The 14,670-nt window shown below is 34.4% G+C and overlaps 2 protein-coding genes across 2 annotated transcripts; one reads left to right on the top strand and one right to left on the bottom strand.

Annotated features, from left to right (window-relative positions):
* Positions 1 to 1,540: 1,540 nt before the first annotated feature.
* Positions 1,541 to 10,869, bottom strand: Gmd (GDP-mannose 4,6 dehydratase). Its single transcript, XM_023170582.2, has 5 exons — positions 10,625 to 10,869; positions 5,213 to 5,648; positions 4,474 to 4,706; positions 3,641 to 3,856; positions 1,541 to 1,785 (listed from the first exon to the last, which is right to left on the bottom strand). The coding sequence occupies exons 1-5, from the start codon at positions 10,685 to 10,687 to the stop codon at positions 1,654 to 1,656; spliced, it is 1,080 nt and encodes a 359-aa protein (XP_023026350.1). The 5' UTR covers positions 10,688 to 10,869; the 3' UTR covers positions 1,541 to 1,653.
* A 2,451-nt stretch (positions 10,870 to 13,320) lies between these two features.
* Positions 13,321 to 14,466, top strand: LOC111514349 (uncharacterized protein CG1161). The gene is made up of 4 exons (XM_023170587.2): positions 13,321 to 13,516; positions 13,575 to 13,702; positions 13,761 to 14,001; positions 14,050 to 14,466. The coding sequence occupies exons 1-4, from the start codon at positions 13,454 to 13,456 to the stop codon at positions 14,194 to 14,196; spliced, it is 579 nt and encodes a 192-aa protein (XP_023026355.1). The 5' UTR covers positions 13,321 to 13,453; the 3' UTR covers positions 14,197 to 14,466.
* The last annotated feature ends 204 nt before the right edge of the window (positions 14,467 to 14,670 follow it).

A 14,670-nucleotide genomic window follows, 5' to 3' on the forward strand; every position in this document is an offset into this window, starting at 1 on the left:
TCCCCCGCTCCCTCGAAAAATGTCTTAAACATAAAATTCAACCAGGTTGGTTCTTTCGAGAGTTTACAAACCTACTCACCACTCATGTAGAGAATTTTTGCCATAGGATGTTGATCACGTTTTCCCTCCCACGAATTAATATATAGGGAGCAATATAAATGACCTAATCTAATCTTTGCCTAACCTAACCCTTCACCGAAAAATAAACTTTCCTATTTCAATTTTTTTGTACAGCGTTTGGTTGAGACAAACCCCAGTTGTAATTACTATTTGAATGAATAAAGGCCGTAGAACTTTTGGCAAGCAATTATTCTCCAACTTTTCCAAGATTTTCATGTGAACTGAATACATAATAATGAAAATCAATTTTTATTTCAGTACTATAGAAAACATACATTTTTAAGTGGTATCATATGACTCCGAAAAAATTCAGCACGGACTTGTAGTCTATACTACCTATCAGCAGGGTGTCCTGAAAAAAGACCTGGATCTGAATAAAACACAATCATTTGGAATTCAACAAAATCTTGACTATTCCAGGATCAAAGAAAAAATTTGATTTATATTAGAGATATTCAGAATATTTCAACTCCGCATCGAGAATGAAATGCTTTCATCTGTGACTGAGATAAATAATTTAGAATTGTGGTTTGACCCTGAACTTTGCTTTACCAAACATATCAGCTATCTGAATAAAACTTCTCGAACGTTCTCAGGTAACTGTTCCAAATTGTGATTTGCTCAACACTAACCTTAAACTTCTGTTATGCGAGTCACTGATGTTCTCAAAAATGTCTTATCGCAACAGTATTTGTGGACTTGATTTGAGATAATCGGATGGTCTTTGTCTTCTACAGCGTATTCAGAATAGCTGTCTGAGTTTCTCATTTGATATCCAGAAATATGACCATATATCCTCAGCCAAGCAAGAACCAGGATGGTTAAAAGTAGAGAAACTCGTAACTTTGCACCTACTCACCAAAATATATGAAGCTTTGACCTCTCGTCAACCTGGTTACTTACTGAAGAAGCTTAGAATGTCCTCAACAGTTGAGTTTTAGTCATCTCCAAACACAAATCTTCCATCTTCACAAGTTGCTTCCCTTACAATCAACTACCCTGTGAGTTTAAGTTCCATACAACTAACAACTGACTAACTAAGTGACCTCTCGTCCATTTCTGACTTTGCCAATAAAAAAAGGAATTTTCTAGAGCGTTTCCATTAACTAATTTCTTGAGCTTGTGATCATATTATCACCATTAACTCGATTTTCCCTGTTATAGTTTTTTAATTATTATTCCCAGATTGAGTTGAAAAGCAGCCTTGGCTGATACTTCATCTATTCAGATTTATACTGACACTACTTGTTATAGTGAATGAAAACTATTATCATCATTATTATTGTCATTATGTTTGGAAGAAAGTACTACTTTTTGTTCACGCCCTGAAAAATCCCAATGATTGAGTTCCTCGAGAGAGTAACTTACTAAATTTGAAATATGTAAGGAAGGCGCTCACTTTTCTTCAAGTGACACTGAATGATTTCTCATATTTTATATTCAATCGTATTCTGTCATAAAACAATTTGATTTTAGTTCATTTTCTTTGGGGTGGAATGTTAATTATTTCTTCTTGTGAGGTAATCATGTTTTTCATGCCATAGGATTCTTTTTCATGAGTTCTATGTCCGAGTCCATCATATCCTTAACTAATTCAGGAAATGTTACTTTCGGTGACCAACCAAACTTCCCTTTAGCTTTTGAAGCGTCTCCTAATAAAAGATCCTGAAACAAAACGAAGTCATGTTAAATGAAATTATTTGATAGTAGTTTTAACTTACTTTATAATTAGATCTGGGGTTTTTAAAACGTTCGACAGGTTTTTCTTTATTAGAAAAGTAGGGAACTGTTGAAAACTTTTGATTTTTTAGGTTATTTTTTTTTAATGTCACTTCATATCTTATAAAGTTCTGATCTATTGAAATGAGTGAAGTAGCAAAATAAAAACGTCAACAGAGTTGGTGAATAAAATGAGTTTATTATATTTACAGATGAATCCATTACTCTTTGTTGAAGCAATCCATCATAAACTTTCTGTTGAATTATTTTTGCACAATAAAAAATATCACACAGATATTTTTTGTGTCACAACTCACAACACTATATAGAGTGCTTCGAAAGTATGGTCAATTCCAATAACAAATTATATAGTTTTTTTGTAGTTTGCAACTATTCAAATAATCATATATGAATTTGAAAGAGGAGTGTTATGTAACCAAATATTTTGAGTTTTGAGTGAAATTGAATATGAAACGTACTAAAATTTTTATCTATGTGTAAAAAAATTCAGTTATTTCTACTGAGACAACTCAAAAAAATCTCTAACGCAAACACCTTACGGCGTTCAAAAAATAAGTTGAAGCATTTTTTTAAGAGCCAATATTTCAACTTTTCCATTACGATATTGGAAATATTTCCTTCTCAATTAATTTACACTACAATTCACTCCATTAATTTACACTTCCATATTGCCTGGGAACTTAATGTTCTCTAATCAAGGATTTCTGTATTTGTAACTTGCCATAAATGTACAACTGTATGTGAAATGGTCAAATAAAGTACTCTACTCTACTATATATGTTCATCTAATAATATTTCAACTTTTGCTTCGTTTTTACAACCTGAATTTGTTACAATTATACGGAGATGTATGAAATACGGAAATGAAATTAAATGAATGAATACTCAATGGTTTGAGGGTTGCAAAGACAGGTGCTCTAACTATTCTTTTAAATATGTATTTTGTTTCCTTTGTATGCTATATTTGAATTCATTTATAATAATGGATCATTATGAACCCAATTTCTCACCATTCCACAAATCAAAAATTGTTAGAAAAACAACATTCCTGAATGACCAACAAGTTTATTCTTTCAGCCAATTTTCTCAGATCTGTATTTGTGGTATGAAGAGATTTCAGTACACCTTATTTCAATGTCTGCAAATAAGGAAAAAAAAATACACGGTAGACACGCAAACCTGAAATTGACAGTAAACTACAAACTTTCAACTAAAAATCATGTCTCTTAATATTTTTTCTCTGTTGGGACAGTTCAACACTCGTTTGTTCATTATTCAGATTTGAGTAGCATGAAATAGAACTCATTAGAAATACCGATAAAGCTAAACTAGAATATCTACTCAAACTGTCAATCAGTTTGAGTAGAGCCTAGATGATGACAGCACGACCAGCTGTCGAAAGCGCTCGCATATAATTAAATAGGAGTCATAAAGCTTCAAATCCTTTTTGTGACTGGTACAGAGTACCAATAACTATGATTTAAGATGAAGTTTTAAGCGTTTATTAAATGTCATTATTGTGTTTGAAATCACTGGGCAGTTTATTATACAGGTTAGAGAAAATATATAAAGAACTACGAGTAAAAAGTGCCGAGCTGTCATTTCAATTTTATTTGTCCTTTCAGAGACTTCAAATTATATTATATTAGACAATGGAAGTCCGAAACATTGTCAACCACCTTCAAACAAAGACATTTTGTCATTTTATTTATTTTGTACCAATCATTAGCTGAATTTGTACTGAAATATTGTATTAAGGTCTGTGAAATAAATATCTTACCACTTCAGTGGGTCGAAAATATTTTGGATTAACCCTGACCCTGATGATACCTGTATCTTTCTCTTTTCCAACTTCGTCTTCGTCTTTACCCTCCCATATGATTTCTTTGCCTACATGTCTGAAAGACATTTCCACAAATTCTCTAACGCTATGTATGATTCCAGATGCTATTACATAATCTTCTGGCGTTTCTTGCTGCAACATCAGCCACATCGCCTGGAAACGGTAAGATATTTGAGGAACTATATAATTCATACTGAATAATCGCTATTCCTGAAACATTTTATACTAGTCAGCTCAAAAATTTGCCAGTTAGGCCCTTTATCCACTTTGAGCGCTTGTTCGGTCCATAATTTATCAGAAATGTAAAACAATGTTTTAGTCTTTTATAAATACAACGGTAATGAAGTTATTGATAATTCATGAGCCAATAAAAATACTTCAAAAATATTGATAGAAATATAGAATTTGGAGTTTTATTAGAGCTATGAAAATGTAACTCATCAATAGTCAAAACCAAACTTTCTTAACAAATCAATTTCCAAAAAAATAGGTTATGGTAGCTTTTACAAATTCCAAAATATTTCATTGCTTGTGTAGACAATAAGTTTCATGATTTTAAAGTCGAATTTTTGAAAAACAGGAATTTTTTAAAAAATTATAGAATTTTTATAATGAACAAAAAAGGTCCCAGAGTTATTACATCTCTCCTAACGATAAAATAAAGTTCTAGTCAAAAATTAAATTTTGTTAGCATGGAAAATCTAATAATCTTGAACTAAACCAAAGAGATTTTTTTATAAAGATAGGTACATAAAAAAAAATTATTTCACCTCTACATAATCTTTGGCATGTCCCCAATCTCTTTTTGCATCTAAATTACCAAGTTCCAAGAATTCAGATATGCCCAAGTGGATCTTTGCTACTTCTCTAGTTATTTTTCGCGTAACAAAGGTTTCTCCTCTTCTTGGACTTTCGTGGTTGAAAAGAATGCCATTGCATGCGAATATGTTGTAAGCTTCTCGATAATTGACTACTATCCAGTAGGCATATAGTTTGGCACACGCTGAAAGGAAACGTAATAATGTTTATAAACACGAAACTTTCAAAGACTAGATTTGAGACGATATAGATGTTTATGACTATAAATAATGTTGTGAATCATGTCCTTAAGAAAATAACACCGGCCGACACTGGTAGCCATAAACCAATTGTGACGTAGCTAAGAGCGCGCGAATGTACGATGGTCGCTGCCGCTCTAGATGTAGCGAGAATAATGTTACCGACTTCGATAGAATTCCGGCAAATTTTCTACCGCATTCGATTACAATATATAAACACTAGCCACGAGCATATCGACACAGTCAAAAGGAAGTTACAGTGCGGTACGACAAGCGATCTAGTAAGGCGATAAACATTCGAATAATTGTTGAAGTTTTAGTTGAAGTGTTTGTTGTATTTAAAGTGAAATAAAGTTAAGTTTGATAATTCAAGTGAAGTCAATTATTGGTCAACCCACGGGGAAAAACGTAACAATAATATAAATATACTTGCGAATGATGTGTAACTTACCATACGGTGATCTGGGATAGAACGGCGTTTTTTCCGATTGTGGAATTTCGGCAACTTTTCCGTACAATTCAGAGGTTGAAGCTTGATAAAACTTGGTGGAGTTTTCCAAACCACACGTTCTGATGGCATCTAGAAGTCTCAACGTTCCCACAGCATCCACCTCTGCCGTATACTCGCTGAGATCAAACGATACTTTCACGTGACTCTGTGCTGCAAGATTATAGATTTCGGTTGGTTTTATTTTCCCGACAATTTTCACCAAACAGCTAGAATCGGTCATATCACCATAGTGAAGGTGGAAATTACCCCCTTTGTGTGAATAGGGGTTCGAATATAAGTGAACAATACGGCTAGTGTTGAAACTGCTTGCTCGTCGGATTATACCGTGTACTTCATAACCCTTGTCCAAGAGAAATTCTGAGAGATACGATCCATCCTGTGGAAAAAAAAATTGAGTTATGTAAGGTTAGGTCCAAAGTGAATGGGTATATTCGACCCTCCACTGCAAACTCGTCCAAGCCCTGATTCGTTCCGCCAGGGCAGACACAAAGTATGTGATCTGCTGTGGCATCATCTTCCAAACTGAGATGGTAGGCACTGTCTTTCGACAGTAAGTAGATCTCTTAAACAACATACTTCGAAGGAATAAATGCCTTGGAATAGACCAATAATGGTGAATTTTGCCAGACTTGTTTGGCAAAGCCTTAAGAGATGCCAATGACAGGTTCTGGTCCGATGAAAACGCTTGCAGCACTATGCCTTGCAAGAAAGTCAGCAGCTTCCTTAACTTTCAGGTCAATGTGACCAAGAATTCAAACCAAAAATGATTTCTTGAGTGTTCCTATCGAACACTTCCTTGAACTTGAACGTTGCTCGGTAAGAGCTAAGTGCCTCCAAAGCCACTTAGCTATCAAAGGGTATTTTAATTTATATATCTGTGAGGTTTTTGGTCTCCAAACATAAATCAATGGTTCTAGGCAAGCTGATATCTTATAACTCAATGGATATTGGTTAGATTTTGGAAAAAAAAGCATAAAGCATTTTTGTATTGCTAATTTTTCATTATTCATGAAATGTTTTGAGCTCTGGGTAAATCGATGAGACACAAATTCGACGGAAATTCATTCTAGGTCACAAGTGAAAAAAGGTAGGGCCGTTTCTTTTCAGCTAGAATCAGTTGTCAAACTATCCAAGGCTATTAAATTTCTACTGCTGATAAAATTGCAGCATGCTGAATTTTCGCCAGACCTTTATTTCATAATATAGAAAAATTTCTGACAAAATAGAACAAATCTGAGTGTAGTTTTTTATTCGATATTGAAGATTCAGAAATTAATGTACCTACCTGGGAAAATCATGTTTTTGTTTGTTATAAAAGTATCTACGAAAATAGTCTCTTTTTGGAGCACATCACATAGTTTCTCAATTTCTCAATAATTCGTTATTCACATGATAATATTTACAAATTATATGAAAAAATAAAAATATTTTTGAACAGTAGGTATGATGAAAAAATGAGGTTATAGTTTTTGAAGAAATTCATTACATAAAAGTTCTAATGATATTTCCGTTAGCCAACGTTAGTGAATACATGATGGAGAAGTCACAAATTTCGAAAAATACAGCCTTCAAATCATAAAATATATTAATATAATATTTCATATAACAAAAGATATTTTTTAACGTCAACACAGTTAGTATTGCTTTATCTTCCAATGGCTCTAAGGCAACGGTCAGCAACAGGCGGACCGCGGTCCGTTTGCGGACCGCGAAAGGTTGAACCTCGGACCGCCAAGTATACCAAGTTCAAATTACTATGTAGATAAGGCATACAATACCTTAATTGAATAAAAAAAATGTTTGAGCCACATAGAATTTAACTCAGTACTTATTTTATTTTGAGTTTCCTAGCTAACCTGTTTTACCTACAACTGATATGATTTGATTAGTTTCCCATCTAGCCTGGCTAATTAAAAAACAAGTAACCTCCATTTTGCAAAACTTAGATACGCAGAAAGCCAGAAAGCACACAAACAAGCGCAATATGCTGGTTGTGGCTTTCCTAAAAGATATTTTGAAATATTTGAATGCGTTCAACACAGAGTTACAAAGAAATCTTAAATTAATATGTGATCTGATACAAAGAGTGTCTGCTTTTCGTCGCAAGCTGGATATCATTGAAAACGATATCGCAAAATAAACATTCATTCATTTTCCGACAATTCTCGAGTATAAAAAGAACTCTGAAGAAGACAGTTATTGTGAAATTTCTGGCCTATCCTTGGAACGATGTAGCGGCAGAATTGACAGTTGTGGCTGCCATATTTTAATTTGTCAAAGCCATCACCTCAACTAGAGATAATCGATTTTCAAGATGTGTCTTTGCAAATGTATAAAGCGGCATCCTAATGAGAATTTTGGACCAAACATGTCCCGGAAAAATATGAAACTTGCAAGAAAGTAGCTATAAATTTAGTCACTATGTTTGGCTCGACATACGTACCTATGTGAAACATCTTTCTCAAAGATGAATTTTTTGAAAAATAAATATCGGTCAAGATTAACGGACGCCAACATAGAAGACCCACTTCAAATTTGCTGTTCCTCTCGAGAACCAAACTGTCTCAAGACCGTCGGTGTAGTTTCTCACATTAATTTGTGTTTCTTGTGTTCTTGTGATTCGAAACCAAAATAATACATGGGTAACACGTCATTGTTCTCAGTTGTTTTTTTTCTGGACCACATTAAAATTTCCATCTATTGGATAAAATTAGCAAGCCTTTTTAGGCATTGCCAATCAAATTTAACTGCAATCGGCCTGGCAGAATTCATGCGGGTATATCGCTACAGGATCGGAGTGGTGAATTACCTTTTAACGCCTTTGGTGTGTACATATACAGTATTTTGAAGTTTAAATATTTTAAAATGTCAAGTACTGATAGTACTGAAACTGTGTCCCTACATTCCACCTAAAAACTTATCCTATACCCAGCCGCATATCACTAAAAAATAATAATAAAATTTTGGTTGTTGCTTAGTGTCACTCTGTACAATAAGCCTTTTCTGGGAGATCACGTGCACTATGCAGGATAATGTTTTGGATCACTTTCTTGCTTAGATGGATAGAGTAGAGTATATATTTACTTTTCTCATGACAGTGCCTATGTTTTAGGAATCGATATTCTATTTGGATGGAGGAGCAATATCCAAGGTCGTAACCAGAGGAGAATCAAGAGGGATTGATCCCCCCCGAAAGTTCTACAAGCAACGGCCATCCAAAAATTATATCAAATACGATTGGCTTGTTTAAACATCACAGGAGTCATGAGAATAACACCAACCGCGGCAATGGAATTAATTACTGGTCTGTCCCCTCTGGACCTGTACGTTAAGAAGGTTGTGTTAATGGCCATGTTACGATTGCACACAGCTGGTGTAAACCTCGAAGTAGGAATGGGTCAATTCAGGCTGAGCCTATGGCGAGAAGCGCACACTGCGCAACCTCTGCTGCAGGCAACCAGTGATGCAATTGTACCCCTACAAAATACAAATAAAACAGAACACGAAATCAGATGCTACAAATGCAATACGCATATATACAGACGGCTCAAAAACCAAAGGAGGCTCAGGATGTGAAGTGTACTCCAGATCGCTAAGCCTAAGGATTGAGGGGAGAATGGGAAAAAATACCAACGTGGTACAAACAGAACTGGCTGCTATCTCAATCGCCACAAAAGAAATAACCAGGAAAGGAATTTCTGGCAAAAAAATAACAATCTGCTATGATAGCAGACAAGCCCTATTAGCCTAGTACTAGAGAGTCACCAAGATTTAGCCAAATCCTTGGTAGATAATAACATTATCCTGAGGTAGATTAAAGGACACGACAGGAGTAAAGGTAATCGCATTGCCGAGTCTTCGGCCAAGGAAGCGGCTGGACTAAGAATTTTAGGACCCAGTGGCACCTTCGGCCTGATGACTTCGACAATTGCTCAATTCCCAAAGAGATGGGATGAAATCAAAGAACGCACTCTTGCCAGGATCACCCTGGGCGTCCCTGGGAAGCTGGCGCCGAAGAATTATCTAGCGATGACCAGGAAAAAACTACGCTTAACAGTAGGATTTCTGACTGGCCACTGTCAACTAAAAAAACACTTCCACAATATGGGGCTAGTGGACACACCTCTATGCAGGATGTGTGAACAGGAAGATGAAACTGTCAGGCATGTCCCATGTGAGTGTCCGGAGTTATCGTCAATAAGAGAGTGTGTGTTCGGTGAGTCTTGGCCTACACTTGCCGATATAAAGGAGATGTCTACTAGTGACCTGTCTACCTTCCTGAAAAGGACAGGATCGACGATGACTTAGGAGGACCACTCCTTGGGAGGATGTACAATGGGTCACATGTGGCCTAAGTGCTGTGGGCCTACATTCACCCTCCCTACTCTACAGATACAGATACTTTTGGAATTATGAAATCCGTTAGAAATGTTATCAAGTCCTTGGCAAAACGAACCAAGTGTTCGAAAGAGAATATTGAAAAAAACTTCCCTGAAACACAATGGAAAAACCATACGGCAATGTGCGTACAAACTTTCAAAGATCTTGGTGACACTACCTGTTTCCAAGTGTACCCCTGAAAGGACTTTTCTTCTCTGAAACGCCTCAAAACTTATTTAAAAAACTCCACAAGCCAGGAACGACTAAACGGTTTGGCGTTAATGTCAATCCACCGAAGAATTGACATCGACACCGAGGAGGTAATTGATTTGTTTGCTGCAAAGAAAGCTAAAAAACTAAATTTGATTTGTAAAAAGATGTTTATATTTCTGTAATGGTTTTCTAATAAATATATATGATCATGTAACATTTCTTTCGTTCGTTATTTTTATATTTCATGTTTTTCTACTGTTCCACCAAACCATACACCCCCAGAATTTTTTTCTGGCTACGGCCTTGGCAATATCTGCTTTGATTTATCATGTGTAGATGTTGAATTCTGTCATTTGTTATGTTAGGTTAGTATCTCTTGTACTGAGTAACCTTTCAGTAAAAGCATTTATTATTTGGGATGTGTATCTGAAAACAGCGATTCTCAGGAAGACATCTTCTAGTACCTAAATACCATTTCGACATTTCATTCAAATATTTTCGGTGTATAATTCATTTGGAAAAAACTATGAGAGTGTAGCCTTTAACTTTACCTTCTATAGATTAATAATAAAGAGCGTTCCCTACAATATTGTAATTCCGTACTGATGGGCACGTAGCTACTACCATTTTATTTTGTTTTGACTTTTGACAGTTTTTACTAGAACTTAGTAGTTTTGGGTTAAAAGATGATATTATAGAAATCGTATGCACTAGAGTTGTTCATATATATTCTACTCTACTGTCAAACAAAATAAATACCTGTCCACTTATTCCTGTGATAAGGGCAACTTTTCTTTCTTCCTTGTTGCTAGATGAAGCCATTTTCCGGTAACACACGTATTAGAAATTTCTTATCTGCCCATACATTTGAATATAGAGCGAACTAATTTAATCGTTCGCTCATTCCAGTAGTGAATTCACCGAATTCGAGTACTTATCACTATATAAATTAAAATAATAAAATGTAATGCATACTTGATGACAATGTTGCCAACGAAGCCGTTGGAATGTAAAAGTTCCTAGAAGCTGGACTTTTGAATTGTAATGTCTTGTACAGCATACATGAGTTCTTCACAACTGAATGTGTTCTCTCAGTATGCGTATGTGGTTGTAGTTTAATTCCAACTACAGCTTAGCCATTGACTTAAAAATCGACATTTCATCTTTATCAATAGGAATAAAATTTCACCCTTTCGTGTCTATCTGAGAGATACAAATAACCGAACACTAACGTACAACCAAACAATGCGTACGACTGACAACTACAACTACAATTTAAAAATATTTTATATGTATTGGCAACAGTGAAATTCTATCAAAGTCACGAAACAGTAGTTTCAGAAATAGGCACCGACATAACTTATAACTTATGTCGATGGAAATAGGGTATGAGTCGATCGATGAGGGCGCTAGCTAGTGTTGCCAATAGGTGGATAAATATCCCGAATGGGTGATAATTTGATGATTTATGGAAAATTTCGCGGATACGTATTACTTCAATCAATCAATCAGTTTTTTTTGGAACATTCACATGTATAGGAATAGTTAGTTTGTGTTGAATACAAATTTAGGAAATTGTAAACAATTCAGCGAAAGTTATAAAAACATACAATAAAATTTTCATCAAAATACAAATATATGTTTTTCATACATTATCAAATAATGAATACCAATTCATATTATAAAATTAGTTTATAAAGTTAGTTTAGAACAATTTAAGTCTTCTTATGAAGAGTATTACGGAGTCACAAGACCTTGTTTCTTTTGGTAGAATGTTAAATTTGTGAATATCTAGTAGATAACTTTTCGAAAACAAATGATGATCTATTGGTATTTATTCAACATGTGGGAAAAGTTTCCAAATGAATAAGGTAGCGAAAGAAACGCCTGATTTTGATAGATTGTTTATTTCCTATCTGTTTCAGAGTAGCTCACATGATTTATTTGTACAACAAAATAAAAGCAAGTAGTTATTAACTGACAAACACAACCATTTTTTTTTCATTTCAAAGAGTAATTATTTTTCCATATTTGAAATCGGAGTCATCTATAAGCGGGAAAAACGTATTTACCCATTATTATAATTGAGAATGAACTGATACAATGGAGACACATTATAATATAGTCAGATCACAGAAATATTTTAGTATTATCTCAAAAGTTACTAGAATATGATTTGATTTGAAATGAATTTAATAATTATTTTTATGTATATAAACTTCAATAGAATATACAATAGAATGGCACTCTTTCCAATATTTGATACATAGTTCAAGTGAGTGAACATCATCAACTATAAATAGAGTGTGTGATAGTATATCAAGTAGAATTTTAACCTAAAATAATCCCCACTTTTCCAAGACGGTTAAATAATACTTGTAGTGTGAAGCTTGCAGCTTCATTTCAGTTAAAGATAATATATCTACTATCGATGGCATTTTTTTCTTCACTAATCTATGAAGAATCATATGCCATCTAAAGCAATTTGATTTTTCCTGGCCATGCACATGCAAAAAATGAAGATGGGAATTTGTTTCCCAAAAAACTTCACACACGAAATTAAAAACCATTTTTCGAAAGTTTACTTTCGGAAATTCACTTCTCCACTGTACATCAAATTATCAAGACATCTTGGGATAGAGAAGTTGCTTCTTGAAATTTGTCTCGGGGATATCACCAGAATGAGGGCAGGATCAAATCCAGTTTTGCTTCAATGATTAATTCTAGAAAACTTTCAGAAATTCATTCCTCCACTGCACATCAGATTATCAAAACATTCTTATTATATTGTTGTGGAATTGGCCGCGGTGGTAGTGCGCCCGACTCACGATCGGAAGACCGTGGGTTCGATTCCCGCCTCGACCAGACATTTTTCTCGAGAGAATTTATCTGGCTGAAGCTGGGATCTCGTTAGTCCTCAGCTCGCACAAGTTCTCAACTTTCGAGAGTTGTCGTTCGTATGGGGGCGACAGCTGATTAACGGAGAAACAGACTTTAAACAGATATATCTGAATTCTTATAATTTTCTAAAATATTCGAAATACAAAAGAAAAAACACCAAAAACATTCAACAATTAAGGGAAATGAACTCTTAAATTCATGTGAGCATCGGATACTCAAATTTTGACAAGTGACGATCTATTTAGTCCACTATTATATTCTCTAGGGATCTTCGGTCAATAATACATACTAGTTTTAATGATGCTTGATGATTCAATTGGGACACAACTTCAAATACTACATCCAAATAACTTCGTTATTTCCAATTTTGTATTGAAAACAAATGAAAGTTTTGAAGTTTGTAATTCAAAACATTTTTCACGACTTTATTCAGCATATTGTACTAATGAAATAAAAATATTTCAAAACTGAGACATTTGCGTATTTTCTATGTTGGAGTTTTCTGAGGATAAAAAAATACATGAGTCTTCTCTTACAAGTGAGTTATGGCAACACTGGTGTTAGCTCTGCTGTTAAAGATAGCTGCTAGAATAAAAATGAAAGTTAGTGAAGTGAATGGAATAGTAATAAATAAATAGTGTATATCCATATTTTTATTATTTAAATTGATTTGTATTCAAAAGTTGAATGATGGAGTTACATTTTTATATAGTTGTTCTTTTGAGTATATATTTGTTACCAAAATCAGAGGTACAGTAAACCAACAGGTGAATACAAATGTAAAATGTTCCACATCAAATAATTTCAGGCTCAGTCATACGAAGATAAAAGATGTAAATGTATCTGCCCAAGCATTGCTTCTGTTTCAAATAAAAAAGAAACCAAAAATCTTACATCAAGAATTTTGTATATAACAAATGATCCACCAAATAAATGGTATACATCTACTTCAGTGGAGCACAAAGACATAAATAAATGAACTATTTTATTGCAGTAACTGTGACGGAGTTATATTGCCCAGGATAGGACAAGACATTTTTGGAATGGAAAGAGAATTTTGTCCTCGATGTGAATGCAAATATGAAAATCGCAATACAACAATCATAAAAGTTGTTGTTATCATCGTCATTTGGGTAATCTCGATATTAGTGATATACATGGCATTCCTTATAATACTGGATCCCCTTTTGAATAAGCGGATAAAAGGAAATTATCAGGAACACACAAATGAAGAAGTAATTTCTTGAAACTGCGTTTATTTTTTCTGAGAATTTGTTTTCCAGGATGATGTATCTGCTGGACCAATGTCACATAACATGAGTGTACGGGGAAATGTTTTGAACAGGGTTGGACACCAGCAAGACAAATGGAAAAGACAAGTTAAAGAACAACGGCGTAATATTTATGACCGCCACACAATGTTAAACTAGTAGTACTCATTCCTTATATATTCTGTGTATTGAAATTAAATCTGTCTGCAAAATCTGATGTGGCACATCTAGTGATTCTAATGGTGTCAAATGAAGATATATACTTCATGGTATAATTATATGAAATCACTTAGGCAATAGGAGGATATTTGGGTGAAGTACAAGTGCAATTTTTGAAGTTAAATAGAAATGGGGACCTATATTCTGAAAATTCATTATTATAACACTTTCAGAACCCATATGTCAGTAAATAAATGATATTTCTAAGGATTTCACTTAATAGATGCAGCATACCTATCTCATTTCCAAGGAACATGTGTTTTGAGATAACTAAAAAAATGACTTTTATCACCCTCCCGAGCTCCCTCTCAAAAATAGGTTTTCAAGGTAACCAGTAAATAATTCATCTTTTCCCCAAAATGACATCTTGCAAAGTGAAAAAAATCTGGGGCAGTCTAGTGAAAAGGGGTTTTA

This window comes from Leptinotarsa decemlineata, unplaced genomic scaffold, assembly GCF_025532065.1.
Source record: "Leptinotarsa decemlineata unplaced genomic scaffold, Ldec_3_MD MMD2_P_RNA_scaffold_11, whole genome shotgun sequence".
In the NCBI taxonomy this organism is placed as follows: Eukaryota; Metazoa; Arthropoda; class Insecta; order Coleoptera; family Chrysomelidae; genus Leptinotarsa; species Leptinotarsa decemlineata.